The sequence below is a fragment of the Gymnodraco acuticeps genome, unplaced genomic scaffold, assembly GCF_902827175.1.
Source record: "Gymnodraco acuticeps unplaced genomic scaffold, fGymAcu1.1, whole genome shotgun sequence".
Taxonomy (NCBI): domain Eukaryota; kingdom Metazoa; phylum Chordata; class Actinopteri; order Perciformes; family Bathydraconidae; genus Gymnodraco; species Gymnodraco acuticeps.
In genome coordinates, this window is record NW_022990947.1 from 4,646,248 (window position 1) to 4,668,600 (window position 22,353).

At 40.0% G+C, this 22,353-nt stretch overlaps 1 protein-coding gene across 2 annotated transcripts in view; it reads right to left on the reverse strand.

Moving 5' to 3' along the window:
- LOC117558615 (netrin receptor UNC5C-like) overlaps nucleotides 1-22,353 on the reverse strand; it is a 211,804-nt gene that overhangs the window by 90,049 nt on the left and 99,402 nt on the right. For both annotated transcript variants that reach the window (XM_034234896.1, XM_034234895.1), the window contains exons 2-3: nucleotides 21,213-21,449; nucleotides 4,449-4,592 (exon numbers count right to left, since the gene is read on the reverse strand). In XM_034234896.1, the coding sequence (XP_034090787.1) occupies nucleotides 4,449-4,592; nucleotides 21,213-21,449 (381 nt within the window). The remainder of the gene's footprint in view (nucleotides 1-4,448; nucleotides 4,593-21,212; nucleotides 21,450-22,353) is intronic.

Genomic DNA, 22,353 nt, shown 5'->3' on the forward strand with positions numbered 1-22,353 from the left:
TAAAATATGTGTGGTTACATCAGCTGTGGCTTACCACTCCAACACTTAAGAGTGCACTGAAGCAGTCCTTGACATCTGGAAAAAAGCTCTGTGGCTTGCAGCGATGGTGAGACATCTCACACACACACACATACTATGGGTTCTCACTATAAAAATGTTTTTACAGTGTTTGTGACCATCGTGAAGTCTTTCTCAAGGCGAGAAACCAAGAATCTCTTGATGATGTCATACAGAGCAAAACACTGAAGGTTTTCCACAGGCAACGTTTTCAAAAGTGTCAGAGTGAGTGAGGAGGGATTTGGTCTTTTGGGTAAAACACATTTTAATTTGACTGTGCATTAATACAACTGTCTAGCATGCAGTTTTATGCAGAAAATCGACAAATGTCACTGAGATTGTGGTTGTTGCGTGATCTTGGTTTCCGCGCCACAGCTCCAGTTTCTTCCCAGAAAGGCTGGCTAACACACTGTGGTTGTTTCCAGTTGCTGGGTTACAAATGCCTGGTTATATTGTTGTAAGCTACATGCAGGCTTAGGCCGAAATGAGTGTAGAAGAGTTTGCTTTTAATCAATGCTTTAACTCTAACACAATAAATCCCTGTTGAGCTTTGTTTACCTTGGGTTACTTCATCAATGATTGAAGGAAAACCTAACTTCCTGCAATGTGACATTTGCATCATAGACAAAACAGAAGAGAAACTCTCTAACGTACATTTTCCAGTTGACACAAGAAGCTGTCTGGGCTGCTGTGTGTCTGAGTGTCTGGACTCCTGATTGCTATGCACACACATGTCTCACTGGAAGGTGGCAGAACAAATTGCCATCATCTGAAATGTGTGTGTCCCTGTGGTTGTGTGTGCATGTGTGTGTGCGTATGTGACCTTGACATATTGCTAATCCATTGAAGGAGAACAACTTGACCCGATAGCTGCAGGGCCAAAGAGCAGGACTGACACTGCGTGCACATTTGTGTGTATTTAGGTGTCTGTATTCGCTACGTCTGTGTACGTGCCTGCAATGCTGTGTGTGAGTCTCACCCTCTTCATAAACTTGAATTAGGCTGCCTGCACACAATCATAACTCAGCTAAAGTGCCCTACTCCAAAAGAGAAACAAATCACTATTGATTGTGTGTTTGACACTTTTACCGCCACAACACTGATTATCATTATTCAGCTACAAACTGTGTATTAAGATAATGCTTTCTAGTGTTAATTCAACAGTTATTAAAACAGCCTGAAGATACTTGAGAATGAGAACCATAGAGGGGAAATAATAGATCACAAGAAACAGAACAAAACATTAAGCATATGATGAGCAAAGAAAAAACAAAAAGAGGTGGAGACAATGGGAGAGGGGAAATAAGAAAAAATGTGTGGGAAGAAGGGATGGGAATGCAGGAGAGAAATGCTGAATTGCTATTGCATGGCACGAGACACTTTGCTCAGCAAGCTCTAGCTGCCAGGAAGCATTTTAATCACAACAGTAGATCCAAATAGGAGCAGAAAGCAGGGGAGGTCAGGAGGTTGGGTCGATTTGAAGTAAAAGGTTATCGCAAGAGGGGGATGAGTGTAATCAGATCCGGTTAAGGGAAAAATCACTGTTATAATGCACAGAGGGAAAGTGAAGGACGGAGGGACGGACAAAGTCAGAAGAAAAATACACACTACACAGAAAAACTAAAGGAATGACAAGGATCTGGAGAGAGAGAGAGAGAGAGAGAGAGAGAGATAAGAGAGTAAAGTCAAAAAGAAGCAGGATTTCTCTCATATTCTCTCCTCACTTATATCTAGTGGCCTTAAAGCCTTCTTCGAAGCATCCTCCAACACTGTGTAGTTTTTGCAACCCGGTATCACGGCAAGACGTGAACATGTGACGATTTACCATGCTGGGAGACGTGAAGATGTCACGATTTCGTCCCCTTCAAACGTGACAGTTACACGGTATTGTTAACCCATGTTAACCAGTGGAGAAATACCCGGAAATGCCAAGCAAATGCTACCCCAAGACGTGAACATGTGACATGTTCACGTCTTGCTGTGATACCGGGTTGAGTTTTTGTATTATTTAATGTAGACTACTTGCTGTTATTTAAAAAACGGTCCAAATTAATGAGTAAAGCAAAAACAACAATTTAGCTTATTCGTAGTTCAAAGTAATTTTAAAATAGGTGACTTGTAGAAGTTTTCAGCCTGAGACAGACACAAACATCACATGAACAACGTTGCCTTCAGTTCTCAGTATGTGTGCTTTTCTGTGCTGCTATATTTGCGTGTTTACCTCAGAGATTCTCAGAAGCCTGAATACGTATGCTCGCCTGCATCTGTCTCTCAGTGTGTATCAGCCCCAACGTAAGCCAAAAACAGCACATTACCCAGCTTTCATGGCACCCCAAGGAGGGCCTATTCCATTCGAGAATGTTATTAGTGGAGCTTAGAAGGATATTTCTGACTGTGTCACTAACTCTCTGCTGACAGACAGAAAAACATCCTTATACCGATGGAAATGCACGGAGTAGTGAGGCTCTAAAGTCAAATGGTCTTACAGGCCAAATTAACTGCAACAATATGTTGAAGTAGTCCTGCCTCCACAACTGGATATTGTATTGTAAATTATGTAAATGTCAGCTAACTTTCTTATTGCTTATGTAAAAATGTGTATTTACTACCGTATATTGAAATAATGAAGTACAGCTACAATCTTACGAAACCTACTATTATATCAACAGTCCTACGTGTGTAACATCTTCAATAAATAATTTGTGATCCATATATACATTTATAGCGTGTGAGTTTGTTATAATAATTATTTTACATTTAGCGTTTTTCCTTTGTTTTATTAAGATTGAACACCTTAGCAAAATGTGTATTTTCGTTAGCTTCTTCAATACAAAATAAATACATTTTTGAGTGAGTGCTTAAAATAATAAGTGAATCAGTCTGAAAAAAGTGAGACATATTTACAGCCAAATAAAATAGCCTGGATGAAAAACAATGGTCAACATGATGGATTTTCTTCGGCAGCCGGAATAAGACCAACATGGGAAAACACAATTTACAGGGTGCGTGTCTGTTAGAGTGGTCTGTTAAAGTACTAAATATGGGGATGTGAGCAGTTTGTTCTGAGGGTCTGCTGAATGGACTACATCAAAGCCCCCAGTTGTCCTTTTGAGAGTTCACTCAAGCAGTCAGTGTAAGCCAGGTAAACTGGGGTGGTGGGGTCAATTTTGTTATTGGTATTTATTTTCTGCTTGACCTTTCTATAACCCGAACACTCAGACAAGTCCCCATTGTCTTACATGGCTGAATTGACCGGTGCAATGAAGCTTGCTAAACTACTGTTGTGGGTTCAAATCAGTCGGCCAGTGAAATCAGCTTTAAAGAAACAAACCATTCTATTTTATGAAGCTTACATTAAAATACTAACATCTTTTATTTTTCATCAAACATCTATACTCCCTTGCCACATGGTTTCTGCAGAGCCATCAAGCGACCATCACTCACAGCGGGATTTAAAATGTTCTTCCCCCTGCACTGTTGTTTGAGTCTAACAATCCTACAATGATTTCCCCATGTGATCACTCTGTATGCAGTGAGAAATGGTAACTCAGTCTGCTGGAGTGATATTGAGCGTGCTGGGGCTTTGTCTGGCCTGTATTCTTTTGGTGACCTTATAGTGAAACTCCCAGTTGTCAAATTACATTTTCACCAGACCATAACAGGAAGCTAATGCTGGTAGACTAAAGTCATCGAGCTAAAATGCTTAGAACATTCCCCACCATTAATCATTCAGTGAAACCATTTTTCAAAGATTCTTCCTTAAGTCAAGTTTGTAATATGAAACTTGTAGTAAGGAAGAACTTACTACACTAATGTGCCTCTGCATATCAAGAGAAAGTTAAATATGCATATGTTGTTCTCTTTTAGAGCATTACTAATTACATTTGTTCTGTAATTACTTCTCCATAGCACATTTTTATTTCTATAGTCCATACATGACTCACTGAGGGATTCACAGAACCTGATGCAGTGGATTAATTAAGCAGTACTGTTTTTAAATTGTATCTCATTTATAGCCTGGTTTACTATCCTATTGCCTGTGGAGGTCTATCACCGCCTACTGCTGCTGGTTCATATTAAATAATTGAACAGGCAAACAGTTCGTAAGAGGTAACCTTTGACAGAAATCATTCACACAAAAGGCCCTGTGTGTGCATGAAGGATTGTGTATGTGCTTCTCTAGCTGGACATCTATTTTTCTTTTGAGGAAAGGACAACAACTTGAATGAATTTGCATTTATGTTTGTTGAAAACAATCCTGTTATGTTGTTATTAAGCATAATCACTTTTGGTGAGTATATGTACAATGATTAAATCCATGCTGTCCATGATTCCTCATGTGTGAACAGTACCTTCAAACCTCTCATGCGTGCTTGCAGTATTTTACTCACATGCAATACGGACGTGTGCCTTTCGGCTTTTGGTCGTTCCAGCGGAGCTCCAGGCCACACACTGACACCAGAAATCTTCAGGGCCAAACAGCTCCTCGACCTGCTGCCGTGTAATTTCTATACTGGCTTCTCTCACCACCAGACCTGCGGAAGAAAGGAAAAGCACAGTTGAATCCCTTGTAATATCAGTTGGGAATCATATTCAAGCTAAAGACGAGTGCCTCAAACGGTAAATGAGTCACGAGTTTCAATTCTCACTGAGCCACTGGTGGAAAAACGTAAGCTTATACTCTGGCGATACAGCTTGTATGTTAGCTAAAGAGGCCAGAGCCCGATCTGTGCACAGTAAATATCTTAGTAACTAAATAGAAGGAGAGGATAATAATATAATATATGCAGCATGTTTACAAACCCAGGTCACTCTACTGTGGAGACTCACTGTGGATTTAATGTCAACTTTGTGGAATTGGCCCTTTGCACTTCTCCCACTTATCTCATATTATTCATTCATTTTCCTGGGTGTTTTGAATGCAGCTCTGTATGAAGTGTGAGGTTAAAAAAGCTGCACCCAACTGATAGGACTACAGAGGAGCACAGAGAGAGAGGACTGCAGAGAAAAAGAGTCAATGAGAAGCGGCAAATAAACTCGGGATGAAAATACGGGAGACAAAGAAAAGGGTCAAATAGAACACAGGTGCAATAGCAGGGAGAAAAAGAGACATTAAGACTATTGTTGAAAAGCATGACAAAGTAAAGGAAGAATTAATAAAAAATAAGTATAAGGGACCAAATGTTGGAGAGGGTTAAGCTCAAAAACTAGAAATAAAGAGGAGAGGGAAATGAGAGAAACAGAAGACTGGTAAAAGTAATGATAAACAACATGAGAGAGGCACAGTGAGGGGAAGAGAGAGGATGACAGAATAAGAGGGAGAAGAAATGTGAAAGGAAAAAGAGAAGGGAAAGGAGATAGTTTTAGGTAAAGTAAGTGGGGACTTGGGAGCAGCCATGGTAAATGATTTGAGAAAAATATCTCAGCAGTTTATTTCAGGTTCAGCAGTGAGACAAGGACCCAAGCAACAATCTCTCACACATCTAACTTGGGCTTTTTACTTATGTAGACTAGACTCTCAGAAGGTTCCTGCCACTAGAGACATGTAAAGACAGTAAGTATTAAGCATGCCAGCTTAAAGGCAAACGGCACCGAGAGGATGTCAAAATGTGAAATCCAGTGAGCAGGATTTTGGTGGAACAGAGGCCATTAATGGACGGCAAGAGATTTAAAGAAAACCCATGAGGGCAAAGAGCGGGAAAAGTAACGAAAGCTTTTGTAGAAGCTAGCCAGGAGATGGGGAGACATGGCTTTAGAGTAAGAATAATACCATAAAGATTGATAACGGACACAAAGAGGAAAATAGGGCGGTGAGTAAAAAGCTTGTGGAAAGTTCTTCTGGCAAAACAAGAGATAATAGCCAGTACGGGGAGAAAGCTATAAGGGCAAAGAGCAGAGGCAGTATACACAACTAGTGTGAACACCAGTATCGAGCAAACTAGCAAACAAGGGATATTGTTATGGCTTTGCATCTGAAATCAAAATAGACAGGGGACACAGCAAGATAGGTAGAGGCAACAAAATGGCAACTAAAGTGGCAATTATAACCAGCAAGTAACCCAGGGTTGCGTTCCGATAATCCAAAAATCAGCTCCTAAATTCTAACCCTATCTCCTATTCCTTGACCTCTGAGTGAAACGTCACGGGGTTAAGAGATAGTGGATAGGAGAATTCAAAAGGATTTAGGAGAAGAGACTGCGGTGCTTAGAGAATCCGAATGCACTTTCACTATCTGACGTGTTTATGATGCGCCAGTGGACGTCATAAATGTGCTTCTGCTGCTGTGGGGAAACTATGGAAACTACAGTTTTCTATACAGCGGACTACAACATGGATGTTTAATAAGAACGAGGGACTACTGTAAACTCATCCCGAGACTCTGCACCGTGCTCTGATGCTGTTGCTTTATGCTTTATGAACGGGGACAACAGAGAAACATATTCTTCATGACCAAAGTTGGAATTTAAATAAAAAATTAAAGTGAAACTTATGCTCGTCACCCTCTCCCTCCGGTCCACATTAATACAAATGATCCCAATACGTATGATTGTATGAACTATTAAAAGATCTTAAAATAAATACAAATGTATTTATTATAAACGTTAGTCCTTAACACCTATCACTGTGTATATCACCATTCAAACATATTTTAAAAGTTGAACAAACTCCACACAGCTCAGTGAAATGTTGACTTTATTTGATCATTTCAGTAAAAACTAACGTTCATATTTCTCTTTTTGATTATAATACTGATGAACGTTCAAAACAAAGCACTTTGGCAACTTACCACATACGTTTTAAAAAGCTTAATAAGCACCGTAACTTTCATGATATCATTTCTCCCATTATCGGTTGTGTCCGTGAACGGCCGACTGTTGCGTGACGTCAAATGTTGCGGCTGCAATGCATTGTGGGGCAGCATTTTCTCCTCTCCTTTCGGTTAGGGAGGTCCAGTGGTTCCGAAGCTAAAGGAGGTTATAAAGGAAGTTTGAAACCTCCTTTCCTTTCATTTGGAGAATTGGAACAGCACTTATCATGGCTGCCAGTGACGTACTTCCGGGTCATTTCACTCCGTTAGGAAGGTTCCTAAGCTAAATGGACTATTGGACTTCAGCCCAGGACTAAAGCTGAGACAACAAGTGGGCAGTGGAAAAGAGCTGAACACCAGTGGACATCCAACTGCTAAAGTAAAAAGGGTAGGACGGCAATTAAAGTGAAAAGTTAAAATTAGCCATGAGCTAATCAGAGCATGATACATCTGAAAGTAGCAAATAGTATACACCCTGATATTAGTCTTGATTAGAGAATAATACTGCGGAGTGGAACCGTTCTCCCAGGAAAGGACTAAAGGAGTAAAAACCTTGACAGTAGTTTTGTGTTGAACTTATGTAAGGAATTGATACAACTTTATTGGTTCTGCTTATTGATCTTACTCTTCATCAATTCCCAATCAAGTGTTGGGTGGAAAAAACAAACATATATTTGTCAAGATCAATTATTTCAGTACAATAACATGTCTTTTGGAGACTGCAACAGGCAACATTAATAGATGACCGAGGAGTAAACCAGGATGTGTTTTGCAAGGTATTGCTTGTATTGAAACAGAGATATAAAAGTAAGAAAGCAGAGTAGAGCAGAGAGGGTTACAGAGATATGAGAAAACAGACAGAAGGAAGGGAGACAAAACAAGGACAGGACATAATACTAAATAGAGAGCATCAGGGAGAGCTGAGTTGGTTTCAAAGCAGGCGAAATCAATGGTTGTAATGACGAAATGTGTTCAACTACTCAGACTCAAGACAAAAAGATACACAAACCTGACACTGTATTGATGGGAGGCAATAATTGCAAGGAAAAGAGGAGCTGTCAAATGAATAATCATGCTCTGAAGTAATCCTTTAACTTCCAGCTTCAGAAACCTGATCAGCAGTCAATAACCTGATATTCTTAAATGTATAACATACTGTAGGTAGGGCATTCAGAGCAACGGTATATCAGCAAACAGCTATTTGTCATATAAATATAAAAAAAGAGTTATGTACATCGTGAAGTCAAGTACAGAATGAAGTCACACCTGCTTTGACTGTGCTGTTATCCAATAATTCATGTTTTGAAAGTTTACAATGCTGGCAATATTTAACACCACATTGTTACTTTCTTTCTGTGAGAATTTTTTTTTTATTGTTCTGGTTTTTATTGGTCTGTTTGCATATACAAAGATTTCCAACAAGGGGAAGTATTACTTTGAAGCAGTGCAGAGAAATTAACCGGAACGTTATTCCTCTTGGCGATGCGTGCCTGTATCCTAGATGATTAATTCCAAGGTTTAACAGAGCTCGATGTAAAATAAACAGGTAGAAATACTTTCTGTTAATATCCAATATCTCAGACATGAAATCTGCTGTTGTGAGTTATACTGTTTGTTTTAGATTCAATTATTGTAATTTGATGGATAAAGGGATGTCATACAGTTACATATATTAGTAATTACCATGTAATTGGTGTGTTTTCATATCAGCTTGGAAGTAAATGTTAAAATTCACAACAGGAACAAAGTATGTCATAGTTTTTACACCACAAATTGACACCTATCTAAATCCTCCATGAAAACAGATTCCCTTGTTTTCCTTCACTGTCATTTCAATAAAAAAGTATGTCAAACAAACAAAACAAAAATGGGACTTTACATAAAGAAGAGAAAGATGTGTGCTGTTGAAACCGGTAAAGCCCCAGTTGCCTCCATGTTTGCTAATGCAAAGCTCACGCAGCAAGAGTTGCCGGGCAGAGAACAACCAACTTACCTGAGGCTTTAAAAAGTCCCAGAACATTCGGTGTCTTATTTTGTTTGGATACAAAGCTCAGAGCGTCAAATCTCTCTCTTAAGAGAAGACAAGCGTAGAAATGTGGGTCTCTGTAGCATGACAGTGCTTCACATCAACAAAACCACGGCTGTCAGCTGAGGGAGGGGAAAGAAGTAGATGAAAAATGGAAGACAGGTATCAAGACGAGTGGATACTGTCACAAACATTTCTGTCAATCATAAGACTGTGCGCTACCACTGAATATTTCTCTGAGTCCTAAAGTGTCAATTCCAATAACAAAGTTTACTTGTCAGCTGGGGAGTAAAAATGCAAGTTTGGGTGAATGTACTTTGTCAGGTCTGGACTTTATTAACTGAAAAATGGGAACTTTGAGAAACATTCATAAAAAAATCCAAAGAGAAAGAAGAAATAAAGAAACATTGCATAGTTGATTAGTATGATTTACATATGTTATATCTCAGTATATAGAGATGTTTGTCAGGCTTAAACTGAATGTCCACAACACATGTAGTGTATATGTAAAGGTGATGAGGAGGATGCAATACTTAAAGAATGGTTAAAACACCTGTAGAATTGTTTCTTTGCTGCAAGTTGAAACATTGGAAGGGCTGAAGGTTGATTAAGGCGAGACATGGCAGGCAAAAACATCGTTTTTCAAGTACTGGTCAATTTTGAGATTTTGTGCTATTTTGATTCCATAACATGTTTTCTTTCAGGCTTTTGGAAGGAAAACGTACAAAATACACATTTAAGTGTTTATTTTACTATAGTTTGTCTATTTGCGTCTGTAGATTTCTCCTAAATTCACCAAAAGTTAGCATTCTAACGTAACATAAAGTACCGCGACCGCTGTGTGCACCATGTCAACAGAGGTATCGCTGGAAAGCTGTGTCTCTCCTGCACAATCTCATCGGATCTAAATATGGTCATTTCCTTTGTATCAGCAACCAATCGTGAAAGCACAAAGGGGTCTTAAACCAAGAAACGGCTGGTGTCAATTTCTGACAACGTGATTCGTTCAGATGCGTCACGTGGTGTGCTAAAACACATTTCCTGGTTAGCTTTCAGCTAGAAATTGAAATCTCAAAATGCCAAAAGAACGGCGAAAAAAACGTTCACAGAGAAGACGACAACAATTGTCACTTGCACGAAGCAAGGTTATAAAAAGAAAAAAATGACCCTGAACATGAAATACCTTCACGGAGTGCGTCGATGCGCAAGCTGTCATCCAAAGAACAGGAGGGTTTAGCTAGCGCCTCACTGCAATCTTTAAAGGTCCTTTTCTCAAAATGAGTTTTTTCTCCTACTCTGAGTTCGAAATGTCAACTTTAGTAGCACGTACATACACCAAACCTTCCAGTTATATTCCTATCAATATTATGAAGGCTTTTACAGAAGGGTTTGTTCATATATAATTCATAGCCTGAATTATACAACATTGTATACCTACAAACATGGCGAAAATGGATATTTTAGGGCTGTTGACAGTATTTTCTGATTTATGGAGTGATAAAAAGAGATATCCAATATCCCTTCTGTAAAAGCCTTAGATACTAATATGACTACAAAATGAAACAAGAATTTTGAATCTGGCTTTATCCAAAGTTCAGATTTCGATTCCTGAAATGTGTTAATATGTGCATATTTAATAAGATAATGGATAACTTGCATATTTAAACATGCTATTTCAGAAAACTTGTAATACAAAAGACAATTGCCTTATTGTAAGTAATTAACTGGAGAAATGTCTAGCTGATACCTTTAAGTTAAAAAAAATTACCCTATTCACCTGGGGTGTCTCGCCTTAAAACATGTGTCAAAACATTCCTATACAATATAACTTTTCATGCAAATTGGTCTACACCAGTAAACAATAGTTACAGATTCCTGTTGTTACAGATTCCTGTTGGCAATTAATTGTGCCTTCATCATTTTTCTTCAAACCATGCAATAGGAACAAACTATCTACATACTAGATCAGGGGTGGCCAACCAGTCAGAGGTTAAGAGCCACATGTTTTCTATGTTACTGCAAGGAGCCACATCAAACACACAGTCACTGATACCGCTTGTTTCAGTTTTTTGTTTTCTGGAGACAAGATTTCAACCACGTCACTGATTCATTTTTGTGGCATTGGGATATATTTTTAAAATCCTCTGGAGCAGAGAGAGGAGCTGTGTATTATTGTTATTGATTAATGCATCAGTGTTTCTTATAGGGTCAAAAACACTAAACCCACAAATTAAAATGAAAGCGTTTAGTTTATTTAATAAAAGAGCACATATTCAATGTGAAAAGTGACAGTAGTTATAGATTATTTGCAATTTGATGCTATATATATATTTTTTAAGTATATATATAACACCTTGAATTTCAGGGGGGGCGCGGGGCTCCGTTGGCGGCTCGCAGTGCTCCTCCAAGACAATGGTAGGGGAAACACTGAATAGTGTTTAATCAACGATAGGTTTCCCCCCCTCAAAGGTGATTGGTTCACTGCATTGCAGGTATTATTGTGATTGGCTGTTGGGCCACATCAAAATTAGACGCGCTGTCATCCTCTCATACTGACACCTGACACCACACGTATACACACATAGGGAGAGCCGGGACGAAAGTAACACGGGACGAAAGTAACGGAGCGATTTTATCCAAGCCCAAACAACTTTGACCGGCCAAATTACGTCAGAATGATCAGCATTCAATACTTAACAGACCTACTAAATATCAGGTTTAACTGTCGATACCAAGTCAAGAATTGCGATTCCGATTATTTTTCTTAAAAAACGGGAAACAGTCTTAAATGTAATTATTGTGCTTTATGTCACACCAGAATCATAACCATAACACAAACTTTTAAACAATGAGAACAATAAATAAAATAAATGACAAGAATTCGTATTAAATACAATTAATACATGTAATACAGACAGGCCTCGTGGTGTCCGTAGGCTTGCCCTCACTGTCAGAGATATAGCTAAAATATTTCCAAATTTTGCTTCTGGCGTATTTTTTGTCAACAAGCCAAGGCGCAGCGGCAGTTGCACTCCCACTTGCAGCCATGCTTCTCGTTTTCTCACATGCTCTGGCAGCTAGCGCGTGCACGAGAGAGGGGAGGGATTTAGAGCGTGCTTGAGAGGGAGGGACTGCAGGCACGGCTGCAGTAGTGATGGGAATTCCGATTCCCTTCGGGGACACAAATCTTTTGATTCAGTTCACTTGAAAGATTCGTTCACTGATTCGTTCACCGGTTCGCGAACGACTTCTGGTGATTTGCACGTTCGCGAACGATTCGTCTTTGTACTTAATTCGTTCAGTGAGTCTTCACTACTGCCGAAGTCCGTACAAGAAGTTTGCTGGCGTAACATTTATGATATTAAAACACATTTTACACCTCAACTTGTTGCCCCATGAATTATGCTCTGGGAATAGGCTACATATTATTTAAGAAATATCATTGGCCATTGTTAAATCTCTCATAAATTTGTGCCTGACTATACGATGTATTACAGCAGGCTAGCACGTTATACTTTCAAACCCATGCACGTACTATGTGGCCTAACTTAAATCCCAAAGCATTAAACTCCATTTGGCGGAATTCAAAGTGAATACAAAAATATATATTCTACATCGGTGACGATTTATTCATATTCTATGTACCCATCTATGTTTACCTTTAGCTAGCGGCTAAGCTAGTGGGACGCTACGGAGCCCAGCTATCCGCCCTCTGAAGCTTTTAGGGCCGACAGGGAGAGGAGAATGTCCCGCTAACGCTGTGTGTTTTTCACATTAGCGGGACGCTATGGAGCTCAGGTATCCACCATCTGAAGCTTTTAGGGCCGACAGGGGGAGGAGAATACAACGCTGTGTGTATTTATCGCTAAGCTAGCTGGACTCTACGGAGCCCAGCTATCCGCCCTCTGAAGCTTTTAGGGCCGACAGGGAGAGGAGAATGTCCCGCTAACGCTGTGTGTGTGTGTGTATTTCACATTAGCGGGACGCTATGGAGCTCAGGTATCCACCATCTGAAGCTTTTAGGGCCGACAGGGGGAGGAGAATACAACGCTGTGTGTATTTATCGCTAAGCTAGCTGGACGCTACGGAGCCCAGCTATCCGCCCTCTGAAGCTTTTAGTGCCGACAGGTGGAGGAGAATGTCCCGCTAACGCTGTGTGTATGTTTCACATTAGCGGGACGCTATGGAGCTCAGCTTTTAGGGCCGACAGGGGGAGGCGAATACAACGATGTGTGTATTTATCGCTAAGCTAGCTGGACGCTACGGTTCAGGTATCCGTCCTCTTTATGGCGGACAGGTTGAGGTGTGTGTGTGTGTGTGTGTGTGTGTGTGTGTGTGTGTGTGTGTGTGTGTGTGTGTGTGTGTGTGTGTGTGTGTGTGTGTGTGTGTGTGTGTGTGTGTGTGTGTGTGTGTGTGTGTGTGTGTGTGTGTGTGTGTGTGTGTGTAACGGAGCTCAGGTGAGAGGGCTCTGATTACAGTACACTGTAGGAAACAGTTCTGAACTGTTTCCGCCAGTTCTTTAAGACTCAAACAAACGAATCGTTTTGTGGGAGGAATCAGTTCATCTCGTTCACTTCAAAGATTTGTTCCAAAAGAACGAATCGTTCGCGAACGACCCATCACTAGGCTGCAGTGCAGGGAGTGGAAGCAGAGCACTGAACACACACGGCTCTTATTAAAACAGCGCTTTCTCACCGGAGTACTTTCCCCCGTCATTCTTAAAGTACCGATACTAATGAAACGGAGGAATCGTAACGTTTTTAACGACAGGGTATCGCGGTATACCTTTCAAGTATCGGTACACCGTGCAACACTAGTCAGGAGTCAGTGTCTCTCCCCCAAACTCACACATATACAATTCGATATGAACTGAAGAGCCGCATGAAACTAGGCAAAGAGCCGCATGCGGCTCGAGAGCCGCGGGTTGGCCACCCCTGTGATGATGAAACATACAAAAACATGTATGGAATTGAAGTCTTCCTTTAGAACAGAAGAACCAGAGATGGAAAGGAAAACTGAGAAATGCATATGAAAGAAAGCTTGCCAGTCAGGGAGAGACATAACAACAGAAACCAGGGTTTAAGGTTAAATGGTTTGTAAAAACAGAAGAGACAATGGAACAGGGGGAAAGCACTCAAAAGCTTTGTGTCCTTTACATGTGATCAGTGACAGGTCAAACAGACAGGCCTTTGGGGGAAAGAAACAGAGGATACCAAAAAAGTCAATGCTAGCTTTGATTCATTCATCAGTGCCACATAGGGAAAGAGTCCAACACAATGCAAATGCATAAGGTCAGAATTGATACAACCAGGGAATGGATAAGATAACGAAAGCAGCCCTGCAACAAATGGGACGTTTGTTGAAGAAGGGCAATTAAAATAATATATTATTTTGTACTCTCCTTTATTTTATATTAGAAAAATACATCAAGAGACACAGGTTTGAGTCCCGCAAACATCTGCTCTGCTGACATGTTTGTGAGCAGCTCACTGAATGCCAACCAGCTCCAGGGATGTTGTTCAGTGAGTGACCCTGCACTGTGACCTACCACCTGTGGAGGAGCTGCAAGTGAAAACTCAACTTCCCTGAAGGAATTCATTCAAGCTTTGTAGCTGCTCCACAAACTTCTGCTGCTAACTTACCATATCAGTACTTTAAAAATAGCAAATGTGTTGCATGCCAAATACTGTATATTTAACTCCAAAAGAAAGTAGATATAACATGTGTATCCCATTAAACTATTGGTGAGCAACTAAAAGTGTTTGAAATATATGGGTTTTTGAAAGTGAATTAATTAACCTGAAAATGTTTTACCCTTATAATTACACGCAACTGAAAGGCTAATATATGCATTTGTAGATACCTTAAGATAGGGGGCACATTTAAAGAATAAATGGAGGTCAAATGTCATCAAGAAAGGAAGGAAATGTCACTGAATGGTTTTATAAGTGTGACAATTTGAATCATAACCTATAACCTTCAGAATAGCCAAATAATAGCCAAGGAAGGACGACATTGGTTTGTTGTGTTCAGACATCATTTCCTGTTACTGTACATTTGTCCTAGAGAGTTTCACAATAAATCAAGATGTCTTATCTTTAGCCTTTCTTGGAGGCCAACTGAGAACAAAGGACCATTTTTCATGGTGACAATCAGTGATGCCCGCTGACAAGTGACACAAGTCATGAGAAGGGAATCCGTTTTTAGAAACTGAAGTGAGGACAGCAAGTCATACTTATTTGCCCGAGGAAAACAGAGAGATCAGTCAGCAGAAGTACTGAGCCCGGTCACATTAAAAAGCCACAGAGTCTGAGCTCTGATACTATTCTGGAGTGTTTCTGTATTTTTACACTTGAACTTTCCAAGAAAAGAGCCTTGTAAAAGTTGTTAAACATTCTCTGCTAAAATGAACGCAGCTAAGTGGTTTGATAGTGTTGCCTGGTCAGCCACAGTAGGCAAGTCTTAATGTAAAATCAGTGCTATTTAAGATATTCACTCTAGACTCCTTGACATATTTGTTCATTTAGAGTTTTAGACAATTATCTAAAGTATATCTGAGCTACAGTCTATTGTCATGAAAGTGGCACTGTATGTAAATACAACAGTGATTAAATGCAACATAAATGTGAAAATCCAAAATCATAAAGTCAGTTGAGTCAGACATTTGGATACACATGTTTGCAGCCAGTGTTCAAGATCTAACAACATGAAATGTCCCATTTATAACCTGAAAGAATATAAAGTGATGGAGACAGAAAGGCGGAAACGAAATTGAAAGGGTAAAACCACGACAGGATGAGAGGTATTGTGAGAAAGGGAGAGAGCAACGGTTGAATGACTTCTTCGCCTACGGGGTGAAATCATCCAGGACATTGACAGAACACAGTCACTGGTCTGTGACCAATTGAAGACACTCAATGCATACAGTAGACTGTGCGTGTTCACATGCATGTATGTGTATGTTCTCTTAATGGCTCCCACAGTGACATTGATTGATCATCACAGTCCCTCCTGGTCCATGTTTGGGTACCTCGTGTGTGTGTGTGTGTGTGTGTGTGTGTGTGTGTGTGTGTGTGTGTGTGTGTGTGTGTGTGTGTGTGTGTGTGTGTGTGTGTGTGTGTGTGTGTGTGTGTGTGTGTGCACGTATACATGTGAACATCAGTAAACATACACACTCATGTCCTTCAGTAGCTCTGAAGAGGCAGTGAACCGCAACATTTCAGGACACTAGACAGAGTCTACTTCCAATAAACACAAACAAAGAGAACTGCATTTCAGATACACACACAATTTCACACAATATAAGAGATTATTTTTCACAGATACCGCACTAACACGCACATAAACAGTTGTGTGTATGATACATTGATACAGACAAACACAGTTGTCCTGCATAACAGGAGTCACTGACAGAGAAACTCATTGTCCTCCTGTATACATCTCAATGGTTGTTAATCATTCAAATCCAACCATCACAGTATAAGAGTAAGATATACTGTATATAGAAAGAGACAGAGAAAGGGAGCAAAATAGATGGGATAAGGAGGAAATAGGTGGAGGAAAGAAGGTAGAAGAGAGTGGATTGATGCCAGAAAGAGGAAGAATGGAGAAGAGAAACATTAGGAGGAAGAGAAAGGAGGAGAGACGAAGGAAAAGACGAGAGGAAATCAATACAAGTGAGATGGCAGCAAAGGAGGGAAAGGGGTCACAAATCACCCAAGCCAATACTGTGTGTGCCAATAGTCTGTGTGTGTGTGTGTGTGTGTGTGTGTGTGTGTGTGTGTGTGTGTGTGTGTGTGTGTGTGTGTGTGTGTGTGTGTGTGTGTGTGTGTGTGTGTGTGTGTGTGTTTGTGTGTGTGTGTGTATGTCACAGGTCAGTGCGAGACTAATAACCATTCACACTTTGGCTAATGGAGACAAAGTAAGTAACCTAGTACACAATATGTCATTAGCACTTCTCAAGGCTAATGGAGATATACTGAGGTTGTACAGTACGAGCGTTGCTTAAGCAAACACTGAAAATGCCCTTCACAATAAGATATCTAATCTAGACAAATTATGCTGGTTCTCACCTTAAATCACATTAATTCAGAGGAAGATATGGTTAGCATGTTTAAGCAAATGACACTGCTAATAAAGCTACTGTCTGCTCTGAGGAAGAGGGCAGGTTGCTTTTTGTGTTTGTTTGAAGTACTCCAGTTAGCTCTGTTTGTAAACTGAGACAGGCAGTGGAGCAGTTTAGAGAATAATGCTTCTTCCTCCAATTTAGAGGAAGACCTCAGGGAATCCTACGCCCCCCCCCTCCCTCAACCTGCCTGTGACCTTCACCTGGCTTACCCTCCTTCCAGCTGAGGCTCCATGTGGCCAATTTCAATAAATGTATTGAGCCGTCTGAAGCTCACATGTACTGTAGCTACACTTTCCGTTCATTATATAGAAAAATAGATGTTCTTACTAACTCATTAGATGGAGTAACTTTTTATTTGCAATTTAAAACAAATTGCACAAAGACGACCATATGGTGCCTTGTACTCCTGGAGACAAGGACACTGAATGAAATGGACCCATCACAATGCAATTTACATCTGTACGTTTGTTTTCCGTTTTTCAAAACATCCTTCTTCCTCCTTGCTATGATCTAATACCTATTTTATAGTTCTTTTTTTTCCTGCAGTATAAAGATAATAATAACATGTATTCTAATCATCCTGTTCAACTAGATCACGATGTATCATGATGCAAGGTATTTCAAACCCAAATATTGCGCTACCTTTTGGAGTAAAAATAAAAGAGAAACATTGTTAGAAAGTCAGAGTTGGAGTACGCAAGAAAGAGAAATAAAAGTGCCCAGCAGGACTCCTATCATCTTTCTCCTCAGTGTGACTTCCTGATATCTTTTGGCCTTTCCAGCCCTCTCAAAGGCACCCTCCAACCGCATCGCTCCCTCAGCATCCCTCCAACCGCATCGCTCCCTCAGCATCCCTCCATCAGCATCGCTCCCTCAGCATCCCTCCATCAGCATCGCTCCCTCAGCATCCCTCCATCAGCATCCCTCCCTCATCATCCCTCCATCATCCCTCCCTCAGCATCCCTCCATCATCCCTCCCTCATCATCCCTCCCTCAGCATCCCTCCCTCATCCCTCCATCATCCCTTACTGATCTCCCCTGCTTTCTTTAGGCTCAGGTTTTATCTACCTGTGCTCTCTCCAATTTCAGTCAGTTGGAATTAGAGTAGAACAAGAAACAGCATGGCGCAAAGAGAAAGGAAGAAAAAGGGAAGGGAGAGGATGGGATAGAGTGAAAAGACAGAGATAATAAAAGCAGTAAGGGGGCCATAGCTCCTAGCTGTGTCTGAGAAACAGCAGGAAACAAACAGGAGAAAACAGCTTACAGAGTTCTGTTTTCACACAGATAAACAGACCAGTCGCTGTGCATTCACCAGCTATAGTCCTATAACAGCTTACTACTGTATGTGGTATGTTGCATGACATAGTACTGTATTCATAACCTTGTCATAATCTGATCATCTTTTGTTCAAAGATAACATAAACGTTTTTCATGAAAGCAAAAAGGCATTTCTTCATTGCATTTTATATGTAAAAAAAAAAGAAGGAATTAATGTTCCAGTCTCCAAACATCAACAGCTCTTGATATTGCATAATGTCCCCATGTTATCTATTTATTCATTTCATTTTCACATGTATGGATTATGTGGATTATGGTGTTGAGGAGATTAGTGTCCTAGAGCAGCCATTTGTTTTATTAAAGTGGCATTAATATGGCTTTGTAAAATGTACATGAAGCATCAATTAAAGCAGCACAACAATGGATAACAAAATCATGTTTCCACGTGGCCTGAAGGTCATTTCAACAGACAGGAACACTCAATGATAAAAGTGGACTTATTTTAAGAACTCATTGGGTTAGATGTTGTTAGAAACACAGAGTCAGCAATATAACTACTGTAACAAATCATCAAGGGTGTCTTGAGCCTTGAGAGACCACATGGTATCCATCTCATACATTAGAGCCTAAATCCATGGGTTGTTAATTGAACAGAATTTCCTCTCAATAATGTGCCGCCTGGAATGAAGCAGCTGCAAATCAACGGCTGATAGGATACTAATAAATGACTTGCAGCTGTGTGTGATGACAATAATGCCCATTGAGAGTTTGGAGTGGGGAAAAACGAGGGAACAGAAGGAAAACCATAGATGATTATGGGGGATAGACATATGTCATCTCATTTCACTTATGGGAAGGCCCAGAAGGCTGTGAGAGAAAAATGTTCTTTACAATGACATTTTCAGCTTTCTACTAGTCAATGATTTAAGTCAATGCCAGTTTTTTCAAGTAGGGCTAACGCAAAATGCAAATATCTTCAGAGATAAATGACCTAAAAGATACAGATTGGATTTGTCTTTTCTGAGAGTTTATCTTAAATGCTAAACCTCCTCAGGTTAAAGGTGATACAGAATAGGATAGGAGATCAGAAAATAAATATAGAACAAAGTAAGTTGACTAAATGAATAATACATGACAAATGAAATGAAAAATGTATGAAATGAAAAAAAAAACAAGAAAGAACAATAATTAAATATTCAAGACAAAGTGGGAATTAGACCGAGAGATAAAAAGGGAAAGTGCTTTTCAAAATAAATGCTTAAGCAATCAAAACAAGTTATGGTTAAAAATGATAACCAAAAGAATAACAAGACTTTAATATTATTCAGTAATTTGCCACTGTGTGTATATCTGTGTGTTTCTATCTGTACTTGTTGTTTCACCTCTCTCATGTTTACTTCTTTCAGGTTTTGTTGCATTTATTCTCCTCTTCCTTGACTGTTGGAGTGTGACAGCTAAATCAAACTGTACTGCTCAGTTGCCTCTGTCTCCTTCTTGGGTTTGAGACTGTGTCAGACCCACTAAAAACAACACACACACAAGCACTCACAAACACACGCACACACACAAACACACACACAAACATATAGACACACACACATGCACCCAAACAAACACACACATATCCAATGTTTGGCTCCAGGGTCTGCTTTGTAATACAAAGGTAAATCTTTGTTGGGCAAGTCGATGTGTCAACTTGAGTCCAAACTTCAGCTTCCTTAAAATTGCCCTTCAATATACACATTGACATATCTAACAGTGAGTGCATAGAATACAGTATGTGCTACCTATTTTGCTGGCCTGTCTCAAGTGCAAAACATAGCAATTCACCCACTGGCATGCTGATTTGTGCTACTATTGACACCACTGTGTATTTCCTTTAACAGATACCATTTATCGGGACTTTTAAACTGCTTTCAGCCTGTGTTTAATCACTCTCTCTGGGGACTCAGGCTCATTAACAGGCAGGTGGAGACCCATAAGCTCAGCTCATGTCAACCTGAAGTCTAAGAAAACCGGTTGTGTACGTCTTTGTCTTCCTGCCAAAGCAACAGCATGATTCATCATTACCTCTCCAGCAGAATAAAACCGTGTGCTGACAAGTGACAAGTGTGGAACTTTGGCCGCAGTCCAGTAAGCAACTGTGGATCCTTTTAAACTGTCCTGTGACCATCACAGTCCACTGCACTGGCAGACAGGCAGCTGTGAACAAACGTCTGACATGTGACTCAGCTCTCAGTAAAAGTAACTAAACATCTGAATAATAGCTTTAACCTGTTTGCCTACAGTGCACCAGTGGGACAACCTGGGGAAGATGTTGGCCATATTTTCTGTATGTGTGACAATTTTATAAACACAGAGCAAAATCTCATCATTGTCAGGCAGGAAGAGTCGATTAATGAGGGGCAAAATGCTTGATTTTGATATACAATAGGGAACTTTAGATTAGTTAAAATATGATTTGGATGTTTTGCTCACTAGGACATATGGTATACACATAGTATATAGTTAAAATAGTCTGGTAAGCACCATGTTGGCAATAAGGTATATACATTTAAAATATATGGATATTGTTCATCTTTTTTAACCCATTTTTTGTTGGACATTTAGCAGCAAAGTTCCAACATCAGCTGTGCATTCATGAGTGTACTGAGTTTAAAAAAGTGTTCTTAAAAAAGATCCCCTGTGAATAAAAATGACTTGTCTCTACAAAGTCAGAGGTTTTTACCTGTCAAAAATGTCATGACTCAAAGGAAAAACAGTTTTAAAAGTCTCTGAACACACTATTTCCATGGCAGTTTTAATTATATGACTTTTCCGATCCATTTTTCACAGTATGGGCTGATTTGTCAGCGTTCTTTTGCTCTCTCTGATAGATCTGTGAACGAGTTTAAAAATACAGGCCATGCACTCACCTGAGTTTTCGTCCACTCGCTCCTCGACGGTGTGGTCCTTCTGATGGACCCATTCGCTGTTGCATTTGAAATAAATCTGCGTGGCGGGTGTTGCTTTGCAGTAGAGATTGACGGGTTTATTTTTGACGATGTAGCCTTCCTCCGGTTCAAACAGGAAGTGAGGTAAGGGCTCCGGAGGGTCGGAGGGGAAGGTTTCTGGGAGCTCGCTCAGACTCAGGAAATCATCATCATCTCTCACTGGGGGAAGAGGAGAAGAGAAAGGTTAGAATTATGACAGTCACTGCTGTGTTTTTTTATAGATTTCAAGCTCAATTGGTCTTTTTTTGTATTGATGCAGTTTGAGGTGCAACCGAGACAGAATAGGTAAAGGGAGGAAATGCCTAATTCTTTCAATCATTTATTATTGTTCTGTGATTCACACCAGTGAGCAGCAATACCCCCTAAACTGAGTGTGTATGAGGCAACGCCGTTTTTATCTGATCACTAATAATTGCCATGTCTCAAGCTGGTGGCCTGGAGCTAAATTGTCTTCCACTGAGCCATAAAATGCAAATTCAAACAGCAGCTGATCGGTGTGTCCTTTTGTGGAAACCTTCTGGCTATCAAAGTTATTTCCAGAAACCATCCCCTTCCCACAAGACTTAGATTTTGTTATACTGCAAAACTACACGAAAACATCTCCACAAATCTACTCAGTAACGTTTGTTATAGGTTATCACAGGTTTCAGAGGCTCACACATAAACATCCATCCTACAAATACATTGTGTAGACATGCACACTCTTATTCAATCGGACTCAGAAACACTTAATACCCAAGACAAATTATTTCGATATGGTCATCAATGTTCAAATAAATGTCAGTGCTAATGTGAGGATAACGATTCAATAACAATAAACATAAAGTAGGTATTGGAATTGGTTTACTTTGTGAGTCCTGATCTTCTAACCGCCGTCAACTAAATTTAGTGTTGCCATGAAATTGAGCTGTTTTAAAAACTGGTGTAACTGGACTTTAAAAAGGTAATTCTGAACGTGAAAACCTCATTTTGCAAACACTAAAGGTTCTGACACACCAAGCTGGGCTGCAATGAACCTCTGTCACTTTAATATGTACGTCCCGCACTGTTAGTCTCCCATTCT